The following is a 25,795-nucleotide window of genomic DNA, read 5'->3' as shown; positions in this document are numbered from 1 at the left end:
ATGTCTTCTGCTAAAATCTGAAAAAGTCTTTTTTTTTTTTCAACCGTAGGGGGAAAAGTAAGCTAATAGATAACTGTATACACTGCATAAAATCAACCATGTTCATCTATACACCATACACACACACAGACAGAAACACAGTGTATGCAAAGAAAAAAACCTCTGAAATAACCACTTAAACAGCTCACACATGTGCCAGTGACTGTTCTAAACTCTTTACTTGTATTGAATGCATTCAGTTGTCACAACCCTATGAGATAGGTACTATTAACCACCCCTAAAGGGTAACCTGCTCAAGATCATAAAACTAGTAGGTAGTGGGCCCAAGATCCAAGTCCAGGCAACCCGGCTCTAGTCTATAGTCTCACTCAAATGCCAACACCAAAATGTTAGGCAGAGTTACCTCCAGGTAGTAAAATCAGGAGTAACTGTTCAATTTATCTTTATACACTTCTCTATATTTACCAAACTTTCTTTGAGCTCACTAAAGACAAGTCAAGATAGATTGAAATCACCTCCTTTTCTTTCAGGGTTACAAGATAGTGACGCAGGAAACATGAACAAACACTATAGTGACCTGGGTTCCCTTAGGGAGCCCAGCAAGAGCACTCCAGATACTCAAGAGAACAAAGCACCAGAGGAATTCTAGATAAGGCTGTTTCCTGAGTTCACACGTCAGCCATTATATCACAGCAGGGCTTCTCAATCTCCACACTACTTTTTGGGATCATTCTTTGTTGTGTCCTGTGCACTACGGGATGTTTAGGATCGTCCTTAGCCTATGTCCACTAGATGCCAGTAGCACACCACCACCACCTCCATCCCCAGCAGTTGTGACAACCAAATGTGTCTCCAGACAGTGCCAAATGTCCCCTGGGGGAGCAAAATCATACCTGCTTGTGAACCACCCTGCTACAGGGATACCTGTAAGGTCTTGCACTTGAGTTCACAAAACAAACAACTACCTAAGCAGCACATAAATGTTTTACGTGCTCAGTAATGTAGACTGTACTGTAATACAGGCACCAAAAAAACTAATGGGTTTGCAAGCTGCAGTAACAGCAAATGTTCCAAAAAAAAAAAAAAAAGAGACAAGAAGATTTTGTTCTATTCTTTGAGGTCACACCATAACTAAGGTACTGGCTACCATTCTGAGAGACATAATCAGATGACATGATGCACTTTAGCTTATATAACATGAAGGACATGAACAAGTGATGTTCAGCCTAGAAGGCAGCTGAGGGGGACACCTGATAGCTGCCTCCAACTATCACATGGAAACTACAGAGACATAGATTTGGGCAAATAAAAGGAAATTTTACCTTAGTCCCACAGGGATAGACTTATAGATGCAGGATTTTGCAGATTTCTATCACTAGCAATTCTCAGCAATTGTCTAGATCAGTGGTGTCCAATACAGTAGCCAGTAGCCACACGTGACTACTGTGTAGCTGACATGTGGTAAATCCAAGGTGAGGTGTGCTGGTACGTATGAAATACTAGATTCTGAAGAGTCAGTGTAAAAAATGTAAAAGATTAATGTTTATATTGAATAATATGTTGAAATGGTTTAGATACGATGGCTTAAATATACTAAAATTGGGCGGCGCCTGTGGCTCAGTGAGTAGGGCACCAGCCCCATATACCGAGGGTGGCAGGTTCAAACCCAGCCCTGGCTGAACTGCAACCAAAAAAATAGCCGGGCGTTGTGGCGGGCGCCTGTAGTCCCAGCTGCTCGGGAGGCTGAGGAAGAGAATCGCTGAAGCCCAAGAGTTAGAGGTTGCTGTGAGTCCTGTGACATCATGGCACTCTACTGAAGGCGGTAAAGTGAGACTTTGTCTCTACAAAAATATATATATATACTAAAATTGATTTTACTTGTTTCTTTTTACTTTGTTATTGTTGTTGTTTTGTTCTTGCAATTTGGCTGGGGCCGGATTTGAACCCACCACCCTCAGCATATGGGGCCGGCGCCTTACCCACTGAGCCACAGGCACCGCCCTTCTTTTTACTTTTTAATGTGGCTACTGGAAAAATTTTAAATTATTTCTACGGCTTACATTCTATTTCTATTGGACAACACTGGTCAACATCACTGTTCTTTAAGTGTACTCTCTGACTAGGAGCATCAGCATCACCTGGGAACCTATCAGAAATGAGAATAATGGGGCCCCACCCAGGCTTACTGAATCAGACATTCTGGGCCTGGGTCCCAGCAAGCTAGTCCTTCCAGGTGTTAACTGGCACTCCAGGTAATTATGTTGCATGCTACAATTTGAGAAACACTAGTCTAGAATCTAGACTCTAAATTGATGGTTCCTCTATGGTTGCATGTAACAATCACCTGGAGAACTTAAAAAAAAAAATCGATTACCATGCCCCACTGCCTAAGATTCTGGTGTAGCAGATCTAGGGAAAAGAGCAGGCCCTGCATTTTTTCAGAAGTCCCTGCCCAGGTGAGTCTAGAGTGGCACGAGGTAGAATTTGAGGTAGGCCCAAAAGATAGAACTGCTGTACAGGTGATGCAGGCACTAATCGATAATCGGACAAGACTATTTGTGAATGTCCTTCCACCCCCTAAGATCCTGTAACATTAAAAACCAAAATAAAAGTTAAAAACAAAATAGTAATCCTTAGAGCAGCCACTAAGAAATAACCAAAAATATATGTAGTGAAAGAAATGACAAGGAATTAAAGTAACACACCAGAAAACATCACTTAATACGAAAGGCAGTGTTTTGTTTTGTTTTGTTTTTTAAAGCCCATTTAGGCTGGTCCCAAAGGCTCATTAATCCCAGAGCTTTGGGAGGCCGAGGGAACAGGATCACTTAAGGCCAGGGGTTCAAGACCAGCCTGGGCGACATATCAAGCCCTCATCTCTATAAAAAATAAAAACAGTCAGCCAGGCATGGTGGTGCAAGCCTCAAGTCCTAGCTCCTGAGGAGGTTAAGGTGGGAAGATCATTTGAGACCAGAAGTTCAAGGTTACAATGAACTATGATCACAACACTGCACTCCAGCCTAGGTGACAGAGACAGCCTTGTCTCTAAAAATAATTTAAAAATTAGGCTTGGTGCCCGTAGCTCAGTGAATAGGGAGCCAGCCACATACACCGAGGCTGGAAGGTTCAAGCCCAGCCCAGGCCTGCTAAACAATGACAACTGCAACCAAAAAATAGCCAGGCATTGTGGTGAGTGCCTGTAGTCTCAACTATTCAGGAGGTTGAGGGAAGAGAACTGCTTAAGCCCAAGAGTTTGAGGTTGCTGTGAGCTGTGACACCATGGCACCCTACTGAGGACAACATAGTGAGGCACAGTCTCAAAAAAAAAAAAATTAAACTATTTGTTTGTAATACAGATAATAGTTAAAATTAGCAATTCTTCAGTATTTTAATTTGAGAATACTATTAATGAGTATGAGATTGAGGGCCACATTTAGTAAGATACAATGGGACACAGTTCAGAGAAATGCTAATACTGTACTGCCTAATCCAGGTACAGACTCCTGTCACACTATAGCCAACCATGTTTTTAAGGATAACGTCAAGGTTAAACTATTTCTTTCTTGTTTTGAAAATGAATCCAATTTATGTGGGTCCACCCTCCAGATAGCACATCAAATATTTAAGTGGTCCATGATGCATTATGAAACCCTGTAAGCAGTTCCCTGACTAATCTACATTAAACTGTCTTAAGTGAGGTAAGCACTATATTACACGATACTGGTTAATTCAACCCCAATCCCCTTCAGGTTCCAGAAAGCTCCAAGTACCATATTGCCAACAATGAACATGCCCATAGCTAGATACTATATCAGAATACTCATCATTGTAATCAGACCAGAACAAAATAAAGAAAGAATAAAGGCTGTTAACTATTTCTTTAAATAGAACCATAATTTCATTATATTTTACCCGGAGAGTCCTTAAAAAACATTAATAAAAAAATCTGGGCACAATGGCTCAGGCCTGTAATCCTAATTCTCTAGGTAAAGTCAAGGTAGGAGAATGGCTTAAGGCCAGGTTTTTGAGACCAACCTGAGCAACACAGGGAGGAAGGGAGGGAAGGGAGAAGGGAGGGGAGGAAGGAAGGGAAGGGAGAAGGGAGGAAAAAGAAACAAAACAAAAAGGAAAGGGGAAAGGAAAAAGGAAAGGAGAGAAACTAGCCAGGTATGGTGGCACACACTCTGTGCCAGCTTTGTGGAAGGCTGAGGCAGGAGGATTGCTTGAGCCCAGGAGTTTGAGGTTGCAGTGAGCTATCAAGACGCCACTGCACTCTAGCCCAGGCAACCAAGCAAGACCCTGTATCACATACACACAAAAATATCTGTTGATACCAACCCATCACATACACAAGAAACACCATCCATATTTAAAGGGACTACAATACTAAAAGAGGATTGAACCACAGCTCATCTCATGGTACTCAGTGAAAGGGGTTAGCTTTACGGAACCCACGTAAGAAATATCACTGTTATCTAACATTATCCAGAGACCTCAGGAGGTAGAGATGAGCATTCCAGTTCAGCTGATCACTGCAGCCTCATGCTCCTTACTTTTATTCTTGAACTCTATGTATACTATCACTCTAAACTTGTAGCTCTCCCAAAAATGTGTTCCTGTGCCTTGTGTATACTCATTCTCAGACTGGAATGTTCTCTTATACCTTCATGATCCAATTAGAGTATGGCCTTGTCTGAACAGCTTCTCACACAGTATATTAGATGAATATTTGCTGAATAAATGAGGCATTCCTCGCTACTTCATGGAGTGGCAGCCACTTCCTTCTCCACAGTACCACCATAACCTGTTACCATTATTAAAAACAGATCAAACTATATTTTAATTATTTATATAATCTGTTCTCAAAGTGTGGCCCAAAGGATCAAAGAAGTAGAAGTATCTCTGAAACCCTTTTAGGGTATCCACGAGTCGAAAACTAAAATATTATTTACTTTTTACATTCTTGTTCTCACAAGTGCACAGTGAAGTTTTCCAGCAGCTACCTGATGAGCTTATCACTCTGACACCTAATATAATGAGTCTGTGTATTCTTGTGTTTTAAAAATATCTGCTTTACTTTCTACTAAACTTTGACAACTATAACCCACATAAACAAAAATTCTTTGAGGTCCTCAATAATTTTTAAGGCCAAGCATGGTGGCTCACACCTGTAATATCAGCACTCTGGGAGGCCAAGGTGGGAGGATTGCACGAGCTCAGGAATTGGAGACCAGCCTGAACAAGAGGGAGACCCCATCTCTACCAAAAATAGAAAAACTAGTCAGGTGTCATAGCAAGTGCCTGTAGTCCCAGCTACTGTGGAGGGTGACGCAAGAGGATCACTTAAGCCCAAGAGTTTGAGGTTGCTGTGAGCTCTGACACCATAGCACTCTACCCAGAGTGACAGAGTGAGATTCCGTCTCAAAAATAATAATTTTTAAGATACAAAGGGATCCTTAAAACCATAAAGTTTGGGACCCGCTGTCATGTTTCTCCCTCACAAGGCTATGAACTCCTAAAGTATCTTAGTTGTTAACATGTGCCTAGCAGCACTTTACTCAAACAAAGTGTGCTAAATTAAATAGAGAAGTATGCTCTTGTGGGACGGGGGGTAATAGAGGTAGTATCCCCCAAGTTTCCCATAACTTTATGAAAGCCTCTGAAGATTTTGTAGCTCCCTATGTTCTGATTCCTGCCCATAAGCAACTATCTTTTAAGTATTTCAGGTTTCTGGATACCCTGACATTGAGAAACCATGTCCAGTATACTGCACAAGCAATCCAATCATTCACAAGGAAGAGCCCCCACGCCCCACCCCAATTCCACTGTTTTCAATAGGTATGTTGGTTTATTTAACAGTGCTTTGTGCTTGAGCTAGCTGGTCTCCCTCTACATTTTTATGTCATTCAGCAAATGTACTAATTGCCTCCTATGTACCACGCACTGTGCTAGAGGATGGTGAATAAATGCAATCAGGCTCTAATTGCATGTTAAGGAAAAATGCCAACGCAAGAGTGTAGTGAACTCCTTCTGAACAGAAAGAAATTCAATTTGCCTGACACACGGGGAGAATATAGAAAAAGTAAGAGGAGTAAATTAGGGCCAGTCCACAAACAGGCTTGATCAATAAGCTGCAATGCAATGCAAAACCAACACCTTCTTCCACAGTTAATATCTAAGGTGATTCTGCATGATCGTTAGCTTCATCTTATTCTTCCCTCTGCCCAACCTGAGCACCCAAATACAAGGAGGAAAAACCAAGAGCCAGGCTGTTATTAACACTGTCTCTTTGGGAGTGAGACGGCTGGCAACCAGACCGTCTTTTACCTGCCCCTGCAATGGAGATGCTAACTGTTCTCACCCTTTTCCTTCTTCCATCCATACTCCTGGATCCATATGCCCTTTCCTGAAACTATTTTTCCTTCCCCCATTCTCTCCCTCCAGCCTCCACGTACTTATCCGGTGTTCTCTTTAAAAAGCTGGACCTGGATTCCAGTCTAAGCAAGCCCCATGCAAAGTTAGGTAAGCACCTTTGCAAACAGAAAACAAACTGAGGCGCACAGAAACAAGAATGAGAGAAGGTGCCTTCAGCTCAGTAAACAGACCTCATTTCACAACTGTAAAAGGGAGCAATAGACAACAGCGAGGGCCCAAAGGGGGCAAAGCTTTCTACCAAGTGTGGCTCACGCCTCCTTATATTTGTCTTATGTCATTATCACTCTCTTCGAATGCTGGCTTCATCTCACTCCTTCAGGTCTCAGCTTAAATGTCACCTTTCATAGAGACATTCCTGGCCACCAATCCAGTGGACCTGCTCCAACATTCTCTCAGGGCCCACTTTCTGTTTGGCTCGCGGCGTCAGCCACCATTAGGACCCTGCGAGGTCACTGGGAGTGTGTCGGAGTGAGGGGCCTGGTCAGCCTCGCTCGCCGCGGGCCGCCCCGCACTCGGAACAGCGGTCGGCTGGCCGGAGGCGCTCGGGCCGCCCCAATGAATGGACAGACGGCAGCTAGCGACGGTCGCCAGGCCAAGCCCGGCGGGTCCCCCGGCGCCGCCTCCAGCGCTCCCGGCCCGCCTCACCCGTCCCCCGGCACCTCCCGCAGCTTCAGCCCCAGGGCCTGCAGCTGGTTGGCAAAGCTGACGAACTCCTCCTCGCAGCCGCCGCCGCCGCCGGACTCCGGCCGGTTCCGCCGCTCCTTGGCCAGGGCCCGACGCGCGGCCCGCTCGTCCCGCTTGCGCTCGGCTTCGGCTTTCCGGCTGCCGCTGCCGGGACGGCTCTTCGCCGCCTGCTTTCGGGACATGGTCCTGACCCGGGGTCGGCAGCGGCAGGAGGAAAATTCACACGCCCGCCTGGCGACCGCCTCAGACGCCGAGAAGGCGAAGCGGCGCCGGCGGCGGCAGAGCCGGACGACCGAGCCCGGCGACGGCGACGCGGACCCCGCGCCTGCGCGGGCGACGGGTACCCGGCCACGTGACTGGATCCCCGCCCCCTCCGCGGAGCTCGGCCCGCAGGAGTCGTTGAGAGCGCGCCCAGGAGAGCTAGAGAGGCACGCGCCGTGGGGTTTTTTTTGTTCTCCTCTTCCGCCCTCTGGCGGTAGGTGGTACTCAAAGTGAGTAGCAGGTAGCGACTAAAGAGAATAAAGCGAGGGGAAAAAATCAAGGATACAAACAGAAAAAAATCGATGAAAAGTGGAAGATGAGAGCAGCCGAGAAAGGAAGAGAGCAAAAGTGACTTAAACTCTGTGGTGGGCCGACAGTTGGGATAGGCACTTTCGCGTGGCTCAGTCTTCATTCTCGCCAAGTTAACGGGAAATTGAATCGGAGAGGTTAAGTATTTCAAGATCATACAGCTAAGCGGCAGAGCTTTGCCCTGGCTGCAAAGCCAGACACTTAATTAATTCTGCTCTTCGTCTCTCTGCCTTCCCTCATAACTCCGGGAGGAGGCAGCCCTTCTGTCCCAGATCACAGGCTCCTGTAAAAATCTCGATTCCATCCTACAATGATCATCCTAGGTTTGCCTGGCCTGAGGGCTTTCTTGAGATGCAGGGATTTTCGTTTTAAAACTGTGACAGTCCTGGGAAAACCAGGACTGGCTGGGCATCCTAATCCACATCCACCTGCTTTGGAACCTAACTTGGTCAGTGATCCCCTCATCTCCCTCATCCTGACTGTTCTTCCATAAATCTCTTTCCCCACAATAACAGGGTCTTCTCCTTACCAATGTCTTTTCACCATCTTTACGTATGTCCTGCTCTGAATAATCTTATTTTTTCTCTCTACCTACAAGTTTCCCTTTGGCAATAGACTCTACTTCCCCAGTTTCAGCTAGGATCTCTATTTATTATCAATATGTGAATAACTCATTTCTTGTGCAAGTTGCCAGGCCTAGCACTGACCCAGAGAATGATGAATGCCCTCAGAGAGCCCAGAGTCCCATGGGGGACATAGGCAAAGTATACAGCGATCATAATGCTACCAAGAAGGAGATACAGGATGTCATGGGGAAAAAGTGAAGTGACAATGCAAAATGGCTTCCCCCAAAGAGTACTACACTGATGCTTTATCAAGGGTGAGTAGAATCTTTCCAGACTAAAAAAAGTTCAGAGCAGGGGAGATTATGTCCCCAACACCAGGGCACCAGGTTTTTGAGAAAAAGAGGACATTCGACCTGCTAGGAGCACATGACTTGGGCCATGAGGCAAAAAATGCAAGGAAAGGCCAGATCTGGCCTTTGAATCCTATAGGCCATATGAACAAGTTTGGCCCAAGCCCTTAGAGCTGGTGGGAGTCATTGAAGGATTTTAATCAGGCGACTGACGTGTTTATGTTTATAAATGTGACTTTGGCTATAGTAAGGAGAAGGAGTTGAAAGGAGAAGGCAAAATGGGAGGCTCTTGTAGGTGTCCCCAGACAGGTGATGAGGATCACTTGGGCTGAGGTGGAGGAAAAACTGAAGTAGATTGCAAGGAGAGATATCACATGCCCTAAGAACTGCACCAAAATGTGGAATGTTTCACATGCTTTGGAGTTCTTCCTTTACAAATGATTCCCCAGTTCTCAGGAAGAGAGTGTAAATTGTAACTGGCCTCATCCTTTTATGCCCAGACATTCCAAAGCCTGCACTGACCCCTCTGCTTCTATTTAATAAAATTGGGAGGCAGTTGTTGGGAGTGGGAAACCCCCTGGACAGGATGGCAGAGACCTGGGTTCTGGTACAGGACTGTCAGTGACTGAGTCTCTGATCTTGGCTTAGTTGCTTAACCATTTTTCCCTTAAACCTTCCTTTACCTCATCTGTAAAATGGGAATAATGACAGTAAACACTAAATGCAATCAGAATGATAATATTAACTGACTTTTGTGGTGTTTACTATATGCCAGGCACTATTCTAATTTCCTTGCAAATACTCTCTTATTTAATGACAATTCAATGACATATGTACTATTTTTATGCCCACATCCTGGATAGGAAAACTGAGGCACAGAGAAGTTAAGTAACTCGCCCAAAGTCACATAGCTAGTAAATGGCAGAGCCAGGATTTACATAAAACACATCTGTCTATAGAGTATGTTCTCTCTCTCTTTTTTTTTTTTCTTTGATGCAGAGTCTTATTATGTTACCCTCGGTAGAGTACTGTGAAGTCACAGCTCACAGCAACCTCAAACTCTTGAACTTAAGAGATTCTCTTGGGTGGTGCCTGTGGCTCAAGGAGTAGGGTGCCCGTCCCATATGCCAGAGGTGGCAGGTTCAAACCCAGCCCCAGCCAAAAACCAAAACAAAAAAAGAGATTCTCTTGCCTCAGCCTCCCAAGTAGCTGGGACTACAGGCGCCCGCCACAAGGCCCGGCTATTTTTTTGGTTGTAGTTGTCATTGTTTGGCAGGCCCAGGCTGGATTCAAACCTGCCAGCTCTGGGGTATGTGGCTGGCGCCTTAGCCACTGAGCTACAGGCGCCGAGCCAAGAGTATGTTCTCTTAACCTCTATATTATACTACATGTGAAAGTTTTCATAAACCACAAAGCACTCTGCATAATACATGACTTTCTTTCATTATTAATTCTCTCACGCTTCTCATATTTGTTGCTGATACAAATATTTCTATCCTTTCTGTTGTCTCATATCACTATTGTCTACTTTTCTATTTAACTTTCTCCTCCTTAGAGTGAGTCACAAGTATTTCAAGCCCAAGAGGCCTGGATTTCCATCCCAGTTTCGCCTTAGACCAGTTAACCTCCCAGCCTCAGTTTTCTATTCCGTAAAATGACAGTAACTTAAGACTGGGAGAGAGAATTGTAAAGATTGAATAAAAATGTAAAGTCCAGGTATGCAGTAAGTTGTTTGAAGTTAATGGAGTTGTTTGACTCATTCCACTGTGGAAATCTCATGGGCTCGGGAGCAAAGATTGACATCGCCAACTTCAGAAAATAGGGAAGAAGGGTTTGTCACCACAGAACGTGTGCAACTGCAGCTCTCTCACATATTAGCAGGGATGCAAACACTCGCCCTTCTTGTAAAAATCTCCTTCGGAAGCCCTTGCATCAAATTTTGTTTTTATTTTTTTATAATGAAATCATAGCTGTGTACATTAATGCGATCATGGGGCACCATACACCGGTTTTATAGACCATTTGACATATTTTCATCACACTGGTTAACATAGCCTTCCTGGCATTTTCTTAGTTATTGTGTTAAGACATTTATATTCTACATTTACTAAGTTTCACATGTACCCTTGTAAGATGTACCGCAGGTGTAATCCCACCAATCACCCTCCCTCAGCCCATCCTCCCCCCTCCCTCCCCTCCCTCTCCCCCTTCCCCATATGTTTAGGTTATAACTGGGTTATAGCTTTCATATGAAAGCCATAAATTAGTTTCATAGTAGGGCTGAGTACATTGGATACTTTTTCTTCCATTCTTGAGATACTTTACTAAGAAGAATATGTTCCAGCTCCATCCATGTAAAGTCTCCATCTTTCTTTAAGGCTGCATAATATCCCATGGTGCACATATACCACAATTTATTAATCCATTCGTGGATCGATGGGCACTTGGGATTTTTCCATGACTTAGCAATTATGAATTGGGCTGCAATAAACATTCTGGTACAGATATCTTTGTTACAATGTGATTTTTGGTCTTCTGGGTATATACCTAGTAGAGGAATTATAGGATCCACTGGCAGGTCTATTTTTAGATCTCTAAGTATTCTCCAAACATCCTTCCAAAAGGAACATATTAGTGTAACTTCCCACCAGCAGTGTAGAAGTGTTCCCTTTTCTCCACATCCGCACCAACATCTCTGGTCTTGGGATTTTGTGATATGGGCTAATCTTATGGAGTTAGATTGTATCTCAAAGTAGTTTTGATTTGCGTTTCTCTGCCTTGCATCGAATTTCAAATGAGCTAGTTTCCCTTCTCTCAGCAGAACCCAGAGTTAGACAGCACCTCTCTTTAAGTGGAAATCAATACTGTTTATAAATTATATCTGAAGACCAAAGGGAAGACCTACTTGTAAATAAAATGAATGCTCTGCCAGCTTCACTGGTTAATTAAAAGACTCCTCAAACCTCATTGGTTGGCATTTAGCACAAATTAGTACAAAGTGTGCCTAACAGAATTTTAGTGAAGAAATGCACCTCCAGGACTTTCAAGAGCATACCATCAAGGGGGAAATGAGAACTCTCACACACTGCTGTTGGGAGGTAAATTAGTCTAACTCCTGGGGAGGGTAGTTTGGATGGTAGCTGGTAACATGTTAAATGGCCAGCGCCTATGTCTCATTGTCTATCCTAAAAAGAGAAATTCCACATCTCATTATCTATCCTAAAGCAAATCAGATGCGTATATGCCAGGACCGATGTCCAAGGATGTTTAAGGCATAATGGTATGTAAAAGGAAATGTAACTAGAAACAACCTAATATCTGTCCATAGGAAAATGGCTTTTTAAATTATGAAATAGACATTTACTAATAGTACGCAACAGCTTAAAAGAAGGAAGTGGCAATTTTGACCAAAGTACAATACTTAAACACTAATTTTTAATTCAACTTGTTAACATGTTGTTTAGGATATTACATCCTCATTTATAAGTGAAAACTGTTTGTGATTTCCCCTTTATAATAATATTTTTTCTCCAATTTTAATATCAGATGTATCCAGATCAAGTAGAATGATTAATGATTTCCAAGTATTTCTTCTTCTGCTATTGTCTGTAAGATTTGTCATGATCTGGTTTTTGAAATTATCTTTTACTTTTATTTATAAATATTAGTTGTCTATTTTTTTGAGACTTAAAAAAAATAGTAAGAAGTTAACTGATGACTCCATACTGAATCTCAGAGTCAAAGCATTCTATAATAGACATACTCTTATTTGACAATGTGAATGTTACTTTCTTTGCATTATTATTATGATTGCTTAATATTTTGATGCAGCAATCATCTGATTTCTTTTCTGAATGTATTTATCTTCGTTCGTTCTTTATGAGGTTTTTGTTTCTAGTCCCTATCTTAAACATTGTTAGTGTTATTAAATTTTAAGCTGTTTTAATTTTGTGAAGGCAAAAGATGGAAACCTGATAAACACATGTATATGTAAAAAAAAATAAAAAAATTAAAAAAAAACAAAGTGGCAGGAAAAGAAGGCAGATCTGGATGAACTCACACGAGTAGCCCTCCTAAGCATGTGGTTGAATTAAAAACCATGTAGCAGAATGATCCATTCTGTGTAGACTTTATGTAAAACACAACAACTATATCATAAAACAAAGTGGAGGAACTGTATGTCTTCTACAGGTATGTACGTGTCCTTAAATACGGAGAAAATGACTTGGAAGCATACACACCAAATTGATAAAGGCAAGGAGGAAGGAAAGCGTGAACGTGACTTTATTCTCATTTCATGTGTATTTTTCTTAACGAGGGCAATGTGTTCTTGCATTTATGTGCATAGTTCATCCCAAAGTCACTCCCTGTGTACAGTCACCATACACAGGGAAAATCGGATATTGTAGCTAAATATTTTATTTTATTTTAAAAGCGTTTATTACAACATTTTACAAAGAGGTAGCCCACATATAGAGAAAATGTCATAAATGTTTCTTAGAACAGGGCTCTCTGTCCTAAGCAAAATTCGATATCAACTCATCCATGTCCGAACTGTCACGGATTTATTACTAGAATTGGAATTAATACTATTTCACGCTATTTGATGGGCACGGGCAACATACATAGATATCAAATAACCGGATGAAGGGCAGTCCTTCCTCCTACCACCCAGACCCACTCCTTGAATGGACTTGCTGCAGGATAAGTGCTCTGTGCAAGTGGTTGGATGGCAGAGCCTCTGAGAAGCATGAATCCAGGGTAGGGAGTCTCTGGTACCAAGGCCAGGTCTTTAAGTCCATCATTTGTTCCTAATCTTGTGAAAATGCAAGGCAGTTGCATCTCTTCTGTGGCGGTCTCCTGGCAGGCCACAGGGAAGAATGTTATTCAGCAGAAGTCTAAATCGCAGTCTGTCTTGCCCTCACTGTCTCTCTCTCATCCTGTGTTTCTCCTGTAGTGGTCGTGTGGGGCGCGCGTCCGCACGTGTGCGTGCACACACGTGGAGTTTTGTGACTCTGTTGTCTCTCAGTTTGTGGCCCTGCTGTCAGTGGTCGTCGGTCGTCCCCTGTGTTCCTCCATCTGTCCCACTGTCCCTCTCTGACTTTGTCCTCTTTCTCAGGAGTGCCACTGCCCCTTTTGTCTCACGTGCTTCACATAGCATGGACCAAAATATTTTTTGAAATATATACACAGTTTGAAAGCAGACAGAATTGAATCCAATTCCCATTTCTGCCCCTTATAAACTGTGCGACCAGCTGTATTTTCCATAATCTTTCCAAGCTCCAGTTCCCTCCTCTGGAAAACGAGAACAGTTGTGGCTTCTTCTCCAGGTTATTCTGACCCTAACGATGTACCTGGTACCATAAGTGCTTCTTCTGTTAACGCCTCTTTTTTTTTTTCCTTCCTCACCACTGCCCATTCTCTCCACTTTCCCTGAAATGGCTATGAAACGAATAAAGATGACACGTTAAATCATTTCTATATGTAAAATGAAGAGTTTAATATCTTGTTACTTTTTTTCTAGCAACTGATATTAGAAACTTACAGAAATAGAACATTTTATGTTGCTCTCGAGGGGAATAAAAGGCATCCATCTTTGTTCGTATGTGACCCTCACTTGATTTTTCTATCCCACCAGTGACTTCCCATCAGGGGCTTCTGTCCCTCAAGTTTATTCCATGAACTTGCTAACCCTTGAGCTGTAGAATTAATCTTTACAGCTCCAGAGCAATATCCCTGCTTGGGGTCTCTGTGCCAAAGATCCCGATTGCCCACAGTGTTGGTGGTAATAGTCATCCTGCACAAACAGCTACCTACGAGTGCAGGACCCCACCCTGCCGCACAAATGAACTAACCAGGCAGGAGGGTAGTGGAAGCCTGTTCCATAGGGCCCACAAGGGGGCAGCAGAAAGACACAGTTTGTGATTCGGAGATTAACCTCTGTCCGCCTGACTGTCCAGCAATTCGAAAGGAATCAGAGGCTTGTAGAACAGAAAGGAACAGTGGATAGAATCTTAGTCCAATTCTCATCTTTTATAGATGGAGAGACTCAGGCCCGGAGAAGGGAAGTTGGGTCCGTGGGTCACATTAGCTGGTCAGCAGCAGAGGGGTAACTGGAACACCCCTGCCCCCATCATCCCCCACCGCCGGGCATCTGGCCCCATCCCCAAGGTGGACTCAACAACTTTCCCTCTTTTCTCACAAATAATAAGCTGGGAGATTTTTCTGATATGAAAAATATGTTATGTTTATGAGAGAAAATCTAAAAAGGTATTAAAGAAAACAAAATCACCAATACTAGGCTGGGCCTGGGAGTGCACGCCTGTAATCTCAGCACTCAGGAAGGCAGAGGCAGGTGAATTGCTTGAGCTCAGGAGTTCGAGACCAGCCTAAGCAAGAGCAAGACCCCATCTCTAAAAATAGTCAGGTGTTGTGGCAGGCACATGTAGTCCCAGCTACTCGGCAGAGTGAGGCAAGAGGATGGCTTGAGCCCAGGAGTTTGAGGCTGCTGTGACTCTACTGAGGTCAACTCATTGAGACTCCGTCTCAAAAAAAAAAAAAAAAATCACCCATACTCCCACTCTCTGGGGATTGTCGCCATTTTTGCGAACCTGCTAACATTTGACCACTTTTAACCTACACAAATGACAATTTCATGTGGTCTAACCTAATATTTCCTCCCACCTTTTCTCCACAACCAGTTTTTAAATATAAAACTGAGATGGTACTCAATGCGCCTATGTGTGTGCGCATGTTTAAAGCATGCTTTTTTTAAGTGAAATATTAGCAATTTCAACTACGTATAGAGAATAAATCCAGGTCCACTAATATGCTTACCACCCCTCTCTGGTGAAATAAAATGTCACATATTGAAGCCCCCACATGTCTTTATGTGTCCCTCACAAGGGGAGCCCTCTCCCAATCACCTAGAGGTAACCACTCCCATAAATTTGATGTTTATCATCATAGGTTTGCATTACTAAACAACTTGCAGTATCATTTTGCTTTTTTTTTTTTTTTGCAGTTTTTGGCCGGGGCTGGGTTTGAACCCGCCACCTGCAGCTTATGGGGCTGGCGCCTTATTCCTTTGAGTCACAGGCACCACCCTATCATTTAGCATTTTTAACTTTATATAAATGAGACCCGGGAGGATGTATCTTCTGTGACTTTTCATGTTTACTATTACATGTATTTTTGAAATGTATGTTGATATTAGGTATAATAGCTTCTGTTTGCTCATCTTCTGTCTTTTGCTATTAAATATTCAGAATTGCTATCTGTCTCTCTCCATTCGACAGGTCTGTCCCATGGTTATCTATGCCACTTAGAGGCCCCATAACTATGGAGATAACTATGCCCCATAGTTATCTATGCCACTTAAGAGGCCCCACAAACACGTGCAAGAAGTGAAAGGCTGAAAAGGCTGCCCTCGTCTGCCGGATCCTCCAGGCAGGCAGCACTGATGATAAGAAGGCACTTGCATCTGGGCAAGGCAGACATCAAAGCTGAACGTTCCATTATGATGCCACCCTCAAGTGACAGGGCCAGGGCATCCGGTCTAGAGCCACAGAGGTGGACAGGGGCACTCGGGAAAGCTTCCAGAGGGCCCAGGGCTCGCTTCTATAAGACAAGTAGGTCCCTTTCACCATGGCAACCATAAGCCCACATTTTCAGATAAAGACACTTACATGTTCTCAAGATTCTGTGGTTATATTTATAAACCAAGTTTTGTGGACTGTTAAAATGTGCGATTGGTAGGCAATGGCATTGCTGGAGCTGTGAAAAGCAACCAAAAATAACGACTCCTTTAGCGATTAAAATCTGCCTACCCAGGATGAGTTTACAGTTACGGGAATGGTAACAAACCACAGTGGCCATGTGGCATCATGGCGAGAATTCAGGGGCTCTGGAATCAGATGGGGCTGAATTTAAATCCTGGCACTTCCACTCTCTAAATGTGTCACCCTGGGAAAATTATTTCACCTCTTTCAGTTTCTGTCCCTTCATCTGCAAAGCGGAGTTGCTAATGCCTACTTGGCTGGTCAATGGGTATAAACTGGTATGATGTGTGTAGCCTATCGATGGGAGTGATTTTTATCAGCGGACTGGGTTTAACTATTGAAGGTAGACCTGGGTGTTGAGAGAATATGTCCTCCTAGTTACGGAAATCCTGCGTCTTTGTGATTACTGCCACTCCCCGCTGGTCCTGTCTAGTAGCTGGGAACCATCACTCTCAGTCCTTCTCAAGAACGCACCTGTCCCATGAAGATGACACATCTCTGGCGGCCCAGGCTGCTGCCTTCAGTTCTGCATCCTTTGCCCTTTTTAAAGATGAAAGGAATCAAATGGTGTGTGTCAGCAAAGTTCAGGAAGAACCCTTTCCTAGAGAGAAGATCTTTCAAAGTGATAAAAGGTTTCCAAGCCCACTTAAGAGCCCTCAGAAATTTCCAGAATGCAAAAGCATAAACCCACAAGCATCCTGAAAAAAGTGTTTCTGCCACTTACTACTTCCCAGGCCGCATCTCTGTCATTTTCAGTTAGAGAAAGAAAGAATTCGGGTCAAAAATGACCCCCATAGAGTAGATCTATTCAAAGAAATGAGCATTTAATGGTGTATGTCACAGCTAATTATAATATTACACACATACATTTTAAATTAGCCATTATTTTAATTTGCACAGCTAGATTCCTGCTAAAGTTTCTCCATTTTGCTGGTGAAAATTAAAATATGTTTTAAAACATATCTTTTAAGCCATTTGACTCAACACCTAGCCTCAAAAGTCATCATCCAGGCACTTAATACCATGGACAAAATGGTAAGGAAACTAAATGTACGACATTGGGTGATTTTTCTAGTAAATAAGGATACCATATCAAAGAATAATCAGTAACTATTCCAAATAGCCTCACAGAAAATGATAGATCACATGAATGGAATGATGTCTACAATGTGTTATTGAGTGAAAAAAAAGTTTGCAAAGAGGTAAGGCTTCCATTTTTCTAAAAAGACACACAGACAGACACACACACACCCAAAAAACCCAGAAAGAATCAAAGAATACACCCCAAAAGAGCAACCTGATTACCTTTTGGAAATGGACGGAATTTTTACTGTGTTTTGTTCGCATTTTTGCATGCTTGCATTTTTTCTAAATTTGAGACATTGAAAATTTATAACAGTGCTGACAGGGAAAGCATGTCAAAGAAGAAGCAAACAGCTCTTGGAAAATCTGATCTTTTGCTCTAAGCCTGTTCCTTCAGCTTCCTTCAGCAGCAGAACTCACAATGCCAGGGCCAGAGCAACTTCTAATGGGAAAAGGTCAAATATACCATCCTGCAGCCACCAGCCCTGACTTTTGATTCATGCCAGCTGGGTCACTTGTGACATGATTGTAGCATATTTATTGGTCCCAGGAATTCACATGGCTGCCATACTCATCGGCATGGCCTGCTCCCCTAAAAATTGGAAAATACAGTAAGAACTCAGATTTTCAAGAGTACCGTTCCTTGGGGACACCCCACTCATGCTTATAGCTGTAACTTTGGCATTGCTGTGGCATCAGGAATTTGAGAAGGGCTGGCCATCACGTGGATTAGCTGGGTCGCTTTAATTATAAGCTGAAGAAATCTACCAGTACTTTGCTATGAGCCTAGAACCTGTGCTTGCCTCCCTCAAAGGACAAACCCACCTTGTGTCATTGTGAATCTATTCTGTACTCTTTAGACTGTATCTTTGGGAGCTTTCTAGTCCTCAAATAGCAGCCAGGCTGTCGACTGCACAATGGTAGTTCACAAAGCTGGTGAGAGCAATCCATTTGAGAACAGGTCCATAAACATGGAGAAGTATCAAAAGAGGAAATATGAAACACCTTTCCCCAACTCACAGTTAAATATTCCCCCCAGGTCTAATATCACCCCCTACAAGAGCCCTTCAGGATTTCAAAAGCTACCCTTAGGCCAACTCCAGAGCCCATGTCCCTGATCACTTTTCTTTTTTTTTTTTTTTTGTAGAGACAGAGTCTCACTTTATGGCCCTTGGTAGAGTGCCGTGGCTTCACACAGCTCACAGCAACCTCCAACTCCTGGGCTTAAGCAATTCTCTTGCCTCAGCCTCCCGAGTAGCTGGAACTACAGGCGCCCGCCACAACGCCCGGCTATTTTTTGGTTGCAGTTTGGCAGGGGCCGGGTTTGAACCTGTCACCCTCGGTATATGGGGCCGGCGCCTTACCGACTGAGCCACAGGCGCCGCCCATCCCTGATCACTTTTCAATAAAAGTTCCTTTTTGTCAAGGACCTGAGAATCATTATCCTACCACACAGATTTAAGCACAGGTATCAACCCCAAGACTGTTGGTTCTGCAAGATTAATCTCCATATTCTTTATACCTGCCTGAGTCTAGACATAACAAGTCTTCCGTTCCAGGTATTGGGGAGGCTTGCATTGAAAGCAAGTTTTTTTTTTGTTTTTGCAGTTTTTTTGGCTGGGGCTGGGTTTGAACCTGCCACTTCCTCCAGATAGGGCCGGCGCCCTACTCCTTTGCGCCACAGGCACCTCCCCTGAAAGCAAGACTTTAATTTTATAAACTGCACCATCTTCACTGCCTCCATCAGATGTTTTTCTGCAATGTAAACCAGACAGTTTTCCCGCTAATCAGTGTTCCCGTCAGTCTCATAAATTGGGAGACAGGGTGGGGCACTTTGCTCATTTTGCAAAGTCAGAGTCAGAGCCAAAGCAGGTGAGTCATCCACAGAGATCAGAATGCAACACTACTCTGTTCCATGCCCTGAATTCCCTTCTGCTGCGGGGGTTTTATCCCTCAGGGAAAACCACTTCCCTGCTAAGAAACATGCAAAGTAGACTTAGGGTCTCTAGAGATTCAGCTGAGGGCGACCAGGTGCCTGCCAGGTCATGAGCCTCCCTAAGGATTGGGTAAACCCATAATCCTGAATTTTCAGGGCATAAATAATGATCCAAGCTGCTATTAAATGAACATTTACCACTGTGCTAAAGCATTTTCATGTGTTATTTCATGTCATCTTCTGAAAAAATGTATCATTCTCCTCACTTCCAGATTAGGAAACTGAGGCTGGAGAAGGTTAAGACACTTGGCACGGCCACCTACTTAGGAAGGAAACATCTTCCTCTGTCTTTCCTTCCTACCTATAGATGCCCTTCTAAATGTTGAGAAAGGGTGAGGGGAAGAAGGCTTCCCTGGGGCCTCCACTCCAAGTCATGGCCAAGGAAGCTGAACCCCAGAGCAAAGGACATCAGGAAGAGAAGAAGGTTTTTCTAGAAACAGCATCATAGGTGCAGACAGACGTGTTTGCCAACATGACAATCTGGACACTCCTGGACACACCTACTCCACCACCCAGATGGCTGTCAATGGGACAAGTGCCTCTGGGTTACTTTCTTCTCTTTTCTGAAGAGTCATACAAAGGGCAAGTCCCATCAGGGTGGATCTCTGTGGGCCGCTCCGCCCTCATCTGTTAAGAGGAAGCTTGGAGAATGTTTGGCACCGAGGTCCACCCTTTGGAAAGACCTCAGCCACGGGAAGGAAAGTGCTGCCTCAATTGCATGACTTGAGTGGCTGTGAGAGGGTATCCCTGTCCCCAAATGGCCCTCCTCTCTATACATGTGTCACACTGGCTGAAATTCCACTGCTGGAGATGTCCTTTCCAGGTAAAAAGAAATGAAACCTCTGTACAAATGTAAACACCCCCAAGAAGCACAACAGTAGGTTTCAAAGCTGGCGAGAGCAGTGCATTTGGGAACAGGTCAAGAAAACATGGAAAAGTGTCCAAAAAAGTCATAAGACACCCCTTTCCCCAACTTACAATTAAATACTCCCCCGCCCAGTATCACCACTCACAGGAAGCCTTCCGGGGTTTTAAAAGCTATCCTTAGGCTAACTCCAGAGCCTGTTTCCCTGACCACAAACTCAGTACCCAGGATGGGTACTCAATATTTGTCGATATTAATTTTTTATCCTGTATATTTTTTTCCTGGACTTTCTGAATATCCCACCAATTTTCTTCTGAGAGTTTGACTCACAAAAAGCCCCCAATAACTATAATATCTGTTTACTATCTGGCTCGGCACCATAGCACAGTGGTTATGGCACCTGCCACATGCACCAAGGCTGACAGGCTCCAACCCGGCCCGGGCCACCTAAACAACAATGACAACTGCAACAAAAAAATAGCGGGGCATTGTGGCAGTTACCTGTAGTCCCAGCTACTTGGGAGGCTGAGGCAAGAGAATCGCTTAAGCCTAAGAGGTTGAGGTTACTGTGAGCTGTGATGCCACAGCACTCTACCAAGGATGACAAAGTAAGACTCTGTCTCAAAAAAAAAAAATCTGTTTACTATCTGATGAATTCTCAAAAATGACTAAACAAGTAAACACAGCAGCAGCTCAAAATTAGAAAATACAAAGAAAGTCAAGCTAAATCCAACCTCATTTTGTGTGTGTTTTGAGACAGAGTCTCAGTATGTTGTCCTCAGTAGAGTGCCATGACATCACAGGTCACAGCAGCCTCAAACTCTTGGGCTTAAGTGATTCTCTTGTCTCAGCCTCCCAAGTAGCTGTGACTACAGGAACCCACCACAACGCCCAGCTATGTTTTGTTGTTGTTGTTGTTGTTGTTTAGCAGGCCCAGGTGGAGTTTGAAACTGCAGCCCTGGTGTATGTGGCCAGCACCCTAACCACTGACCTACAGCACTGAGCCCCAACCCCTTTTTCTTTTTTTTTGAGACATAGTCTCACTTTGTCACCCTGGGTAGAATGCCGTGGAATCACAGCTCACAGCAACCTCAAGCTCTTGAGCCTAAGCGATTCTCTTGCCTCAGCCTCCCAAGTAGCTGGGACTACAGGCGCCCGCCACAACGCCCGGCTATTTTTTGGTTGTAGTTGTCATTGTTGTTTGGCAGGCCTGGGATGGGTTCAAACCCGCCAGCTCTGATGTATGTGGCTGGCGTCCTAGCTGCTGAGCTACAGGCACCGCACCAACCTCTTTGTTTTTTAACCAGAGTTGAACATACATATAACAACTTTGCACCGACTTTCTTTGAGGGGAGTATATAAAGTTTTATGATGTCCCACAAAGAGCACTATGACTAAAGGTACTTTTGCACCTGAACCATTTTACAAAACACTGGATTCAGGTAATTGGTCCTCCTGGAGGTCACTAGTTGGTGAAGCTGTCTTTCTTCAAACATGCTTCCTGAGTGTCTAGGACTCCTGCAAGAAAGGCTATCAAAGGTCTCAGCACAGAGCCTGGAACATGCAGAACAAACTGCAGCTGGTATTATTGGTTTTTAATGGACTTGAACTTGGGGGCTCAGCATCATCCAATTTTGTCTCTTAAAGAGCATTGATGAAGAGGTAGTAAACACTTCCATGCAGGGAGCTGGGGATGGGTTCCCTGCAGCCAGAGGGCACAGATCACACAGCAAACCAGCATCCAGGAATTTCTCTCACACCACAAGCTCACCATGGATGTGTACAGCCAGGAGGAAAGGAGAAAAGTAGAAGTGAGATGGCAGAGGAAGAAAGAGCAATGGAAAGGGAAAGATGGAAATTGGAGTGGGAGAGGAGAGAAGCCATAAATTGGTTCTCCATCTGTAAGGTTGGGCTGGATGGTTTTTAATGACTTTTTCTGTTACTTTATGAAAGGGGAGTGGGAAGGGCGTAAGAAAGAGGGCAGGTGATGCCGGGAATGATTTGAAAGCCCAAAGAAAGAGACCAAGCCTGTGGACATGCATTGCATCTAGTTAAATATATAGACTGAATATGTTGCATGATGTAAGCAATAAAGTTCACATGCAAGACCAGGGACAGCAAAGCCTCCATCCTGTCATCTCCGCTTTGTCTGTTCAGAATCTATGCCAAGTAAACAACAGCACCAAGATGGTAGGTACCCCACTGATGCGTAGTGGTTAAAACAGAATTATCCTCTCACTTTAGAAAATGTGGGGAAAACCCCAGAAGTCTAAAGAAAAAATAACCATTGTTCATGGTCTCACCCCACGAAATAGTAATAGAAAATGATAACTAACATTTACTGAGTAAATCACCCGGGCAGCACTTTCCATGACCTCTCTCATGTGGCATTTACTTAACCACCGACAATGTCTTAGACTTCCTTGCAGCTCTGTGTCCTGTCCATGATACGCGTGTATTTTTAATAGTTGGTATATGCCCTGAACATAGGTTTTCTTTTTATTTCTTCTTACTGTCTTTTTCTTATTATCCTCCTGACAAACTTGTGGGGTATCTATTTTTTCTTCCATTTTGCAGATGAAAACACTGAGGCTCAGGAGATAAATTGCCTAAGTCAGATGGCTAATAAAGGCAGAGCTGGGATTTGAACCAAAGATGCCCTAGAGGGAGCAAGGTGACCCAATAGAACCCTCCAATGACCACCCAGCCACATAAACACCTAATTGGACAACTATCCATAAGGCAGTTGGGACACAAGGGCTGCATTCCTTGGGCAATTTCTATGACTGTGCTGGCTCAGAGCCAGTGGACTTGGAGTGCACGTGACCCAGTGAGACATGAGCAGGGCCAGCCAAGCCAGTGCCGACGTATGTCACCTTTCCCCCAACTATAGGCAGTGTGGCTCTTCTTCCACTTAACAAAAGGGAAGGGAATAGATCAGAGGATTTTGTTTTGCAACTTAAGAATCAGCTCAGCCACAGTAAAATAGAGTACCAAGAAGACTCATGAGACCCCCGAGTTCAGGTCTTAGTTCCCAGATTGCATTTCTGGACCCACCCTGGGCCACAAGGAAACATGCTGCCCTGAAGGGAAGGGCCCAGGCCCGCCAGGATTTACCACCTGCTGACTAAAGAGCCCTTGGGCTTTGTATAAACATCAGCAATAGCAAGGCAACCTCTGGCTTCAGACCTGGCACTGGTGTCCACAAGGGACTATCTACATCACTCCTCCCCCAGTTCCAGTGGCCCAGCACAAAGAGTGAGATTTTATCTGATAATCCAAGGAATTCTGTTGTATCTTACCCAAGCTCACCAAGGTAGTTCCACCAGGAGTCTGCAAGAGTCACAGCATTACTGGGCTTGGGCACCTCCTGTGCTGATACAGCTGCAGTGACCAGAGACTTAGATCACAACACCCAATTCCCTTTGGAAATTGGAAAGGCTTCTCAAGGAGGACAGGTTCAAACAAGCCCAGACTGCGAAGATTAAAATAAAAATACATAACATTAGCCAGGTGCCTGTAGTCCCAGCAACTGGGGAGGCTGAGGAGGGAGGATCACTTGAGCCCATGAGTTTGAGGTTGCTGTGAGCTATGGCACCCTGGCACTCTACCTAGGGTGACAGAGTAAGACTCTGTCTCAAAAAATAACAAATAAATATAAAATAAAATAAAAATTAAATTAAATTAATACCTGACCCTTCAATGCCCAGACAACAGTGAACATCCACAAACATCAAAAACATGCAGGAAGACACGACCTCACCAAACTAAATAAGGGACCAGGGACCAATCCCAGAGGTAGGTGACCTTTCAGACGAGGAATTCAAAATAGCTGTTCTGAAGAAGCCCAGTGAACTTCAAGACAACACAGAGAAGGAATTCAGAAGCCTGTCGGAGAAATTTAGCAAAGAATGCCTGTTATTTCACCCATTACCTGCTCTGTCCCTGCTTCCCTCCCCAGCATTCTTTACTATATGGCATGAATGAGCAGTGATGAGCTGAATGTTCCCGGGGGAGTCCTAAAGACAGGCCCTTAACACAGGGCAGCACGTGGTGATGCTGTACAGGGCCAAAAGGACCCTGGATTCATACCACCCTTCTGCTGAGGATATCAAGTTCTGTCTGTTAATATCCAATGACCCAGCTGGAAAGCTGTGAGTAGTGCCAGGGTCCATCCAGGGATGTCACCATGGGAAGCAGGGACCAAGCTCCCAAAAACTGTAATCTGATGAGCATCCCTTTTATAATCACCTGGTCAGTTCAGGTAGACAAAAGAACTTGTCAATGTCGCGTCTTGCCAGATAAAATCCAGGAGGCCCAGTTAAATTTGAATTTAGTTATTTATTTAACTACTATCAATATTATAGATAAATGACTAATTGTGATGACATGCTTATGCTAAAATATTACCTGTTCTTTACCTAAAATAACTTTACCAAACTTAACTGGGCATATTTGGGACATACTTATGCTAAAAATTATTTATTGTTTATCTGAAATTCAGATTTAACTGGTTGTCCTGTATTTTTATTTGCTAAATATGGCAACTTGAGTAACCAGTAACTCCACCTTCCTTTTGTTTTATTGTTTTTTTCTTTTTTTCTTCATTCTCCATTTCCACTTCAGTTCTTCTTTCCCACCATAAGCACCCAAATTGATTAATTTAATTTACCTTCTAATTTAATAGTCCATCTAATTTACCTTCATTTGTGTATTTGTATACACATATAAGTTTGAAAATTTTATATTGGCATTCTGTTTCTACTTTTTTCCTCGACACTTTCTTCTTAGATCCACCCTTGTTGCTACATGCAAATTTAGATCATTATTTCTGGATTTTATATAAAAATTCTTTGAATGCATAGACCAGGTTTTAGCTAATTGTCTTCTAGTGTTAGACACCTACGTCCACCTTTGGTTCCACAAATAGTTCTGGGTTAAATTGTGTGCACATTTGATAGGTGTCAAGTCAATCTCATTATTGCATTTTCTATTTCTCTGGTTATTAGTGAGGTTGAATATTTGTTCATATACTTATTAGCTACTTGGGTTTCCCCTTGTATCCATTTCCTGTTCATACCTTTTGCCCATTTTTCTATTGGGTCTCCACTCTTTTTTTTACTGCAGATGTACAGGAGTTTCTTTTGTGATTTAGAAGAGTACTATCCAATAGAAATATAATGAGAGCCACATACGTAATTAAAATTTTCTAATAGCCACATTTAAATAGCAAACAGAAACAGGTAAATTAATTTTAACAGTATATTTTACTTAACTCAGTATATCTAAAATATTATGTAAACGTGTGGTCAATATAAACATTATGAAAATACATTACATTCCTTTGTGTAAGCTATACTTTTGAAATCTGGTTTGTATTTCATACATACAGCACATCTCAATTTGGACCAGATCACATACAAAGTACTCAACAGTGGGTGGCACCTATGGAGTAGCTTGAGGAG

At 43.4% G+C, this 25,795-nt stretch overlaps 1 protein-coding gene across 1 annotated transcript in view; it reads right to left on the bottom strand.

Moving 5' to 3' along the window:
- OTUD3 (OTU deubiquitinase 3) overlaps positions 1-7,437 on the bottom strand; it is a 37,216-nt gene extending 29,779 nt beyond the window's left edge. The window contains exon 1 of the mRNA XM_053576862.1: positions 7,081-7,437. Coding sequence (XP_053432837.1) covers positions 7,081-7,301 — 221 coding nt within the window. The 5' untranslated portion in view covers positions 7,302-7,437. The remainder of the gene's footprint in view (positions 1-7,080) is intronic.
- Between the last annotated feature and the right edge of the window lie 18,358 nt (positions 7,438-25,795).

The sequence above is a fragment of the Nycticebus coucang genome, chromosome 22 (genome assembly GCF_027406575.1).
Source record: "Nycticebus coucang isolate mNycCou1 chromosome 22, mNycCou1.pri, whole genome shotgun sequence".
In the NCBI taxonomy this organism is placed as follows: Eukaryota; Metazoa; Chordata; class Mammalia; order Primates; family Lorisidae; genus Nycticebus; species Nycticebus coucang.
The sequence above is the reverse complement of the archived record's forward strand: the minus strand, read 5'-3'. Positions and strand labels throughout refer to the sequence as shown.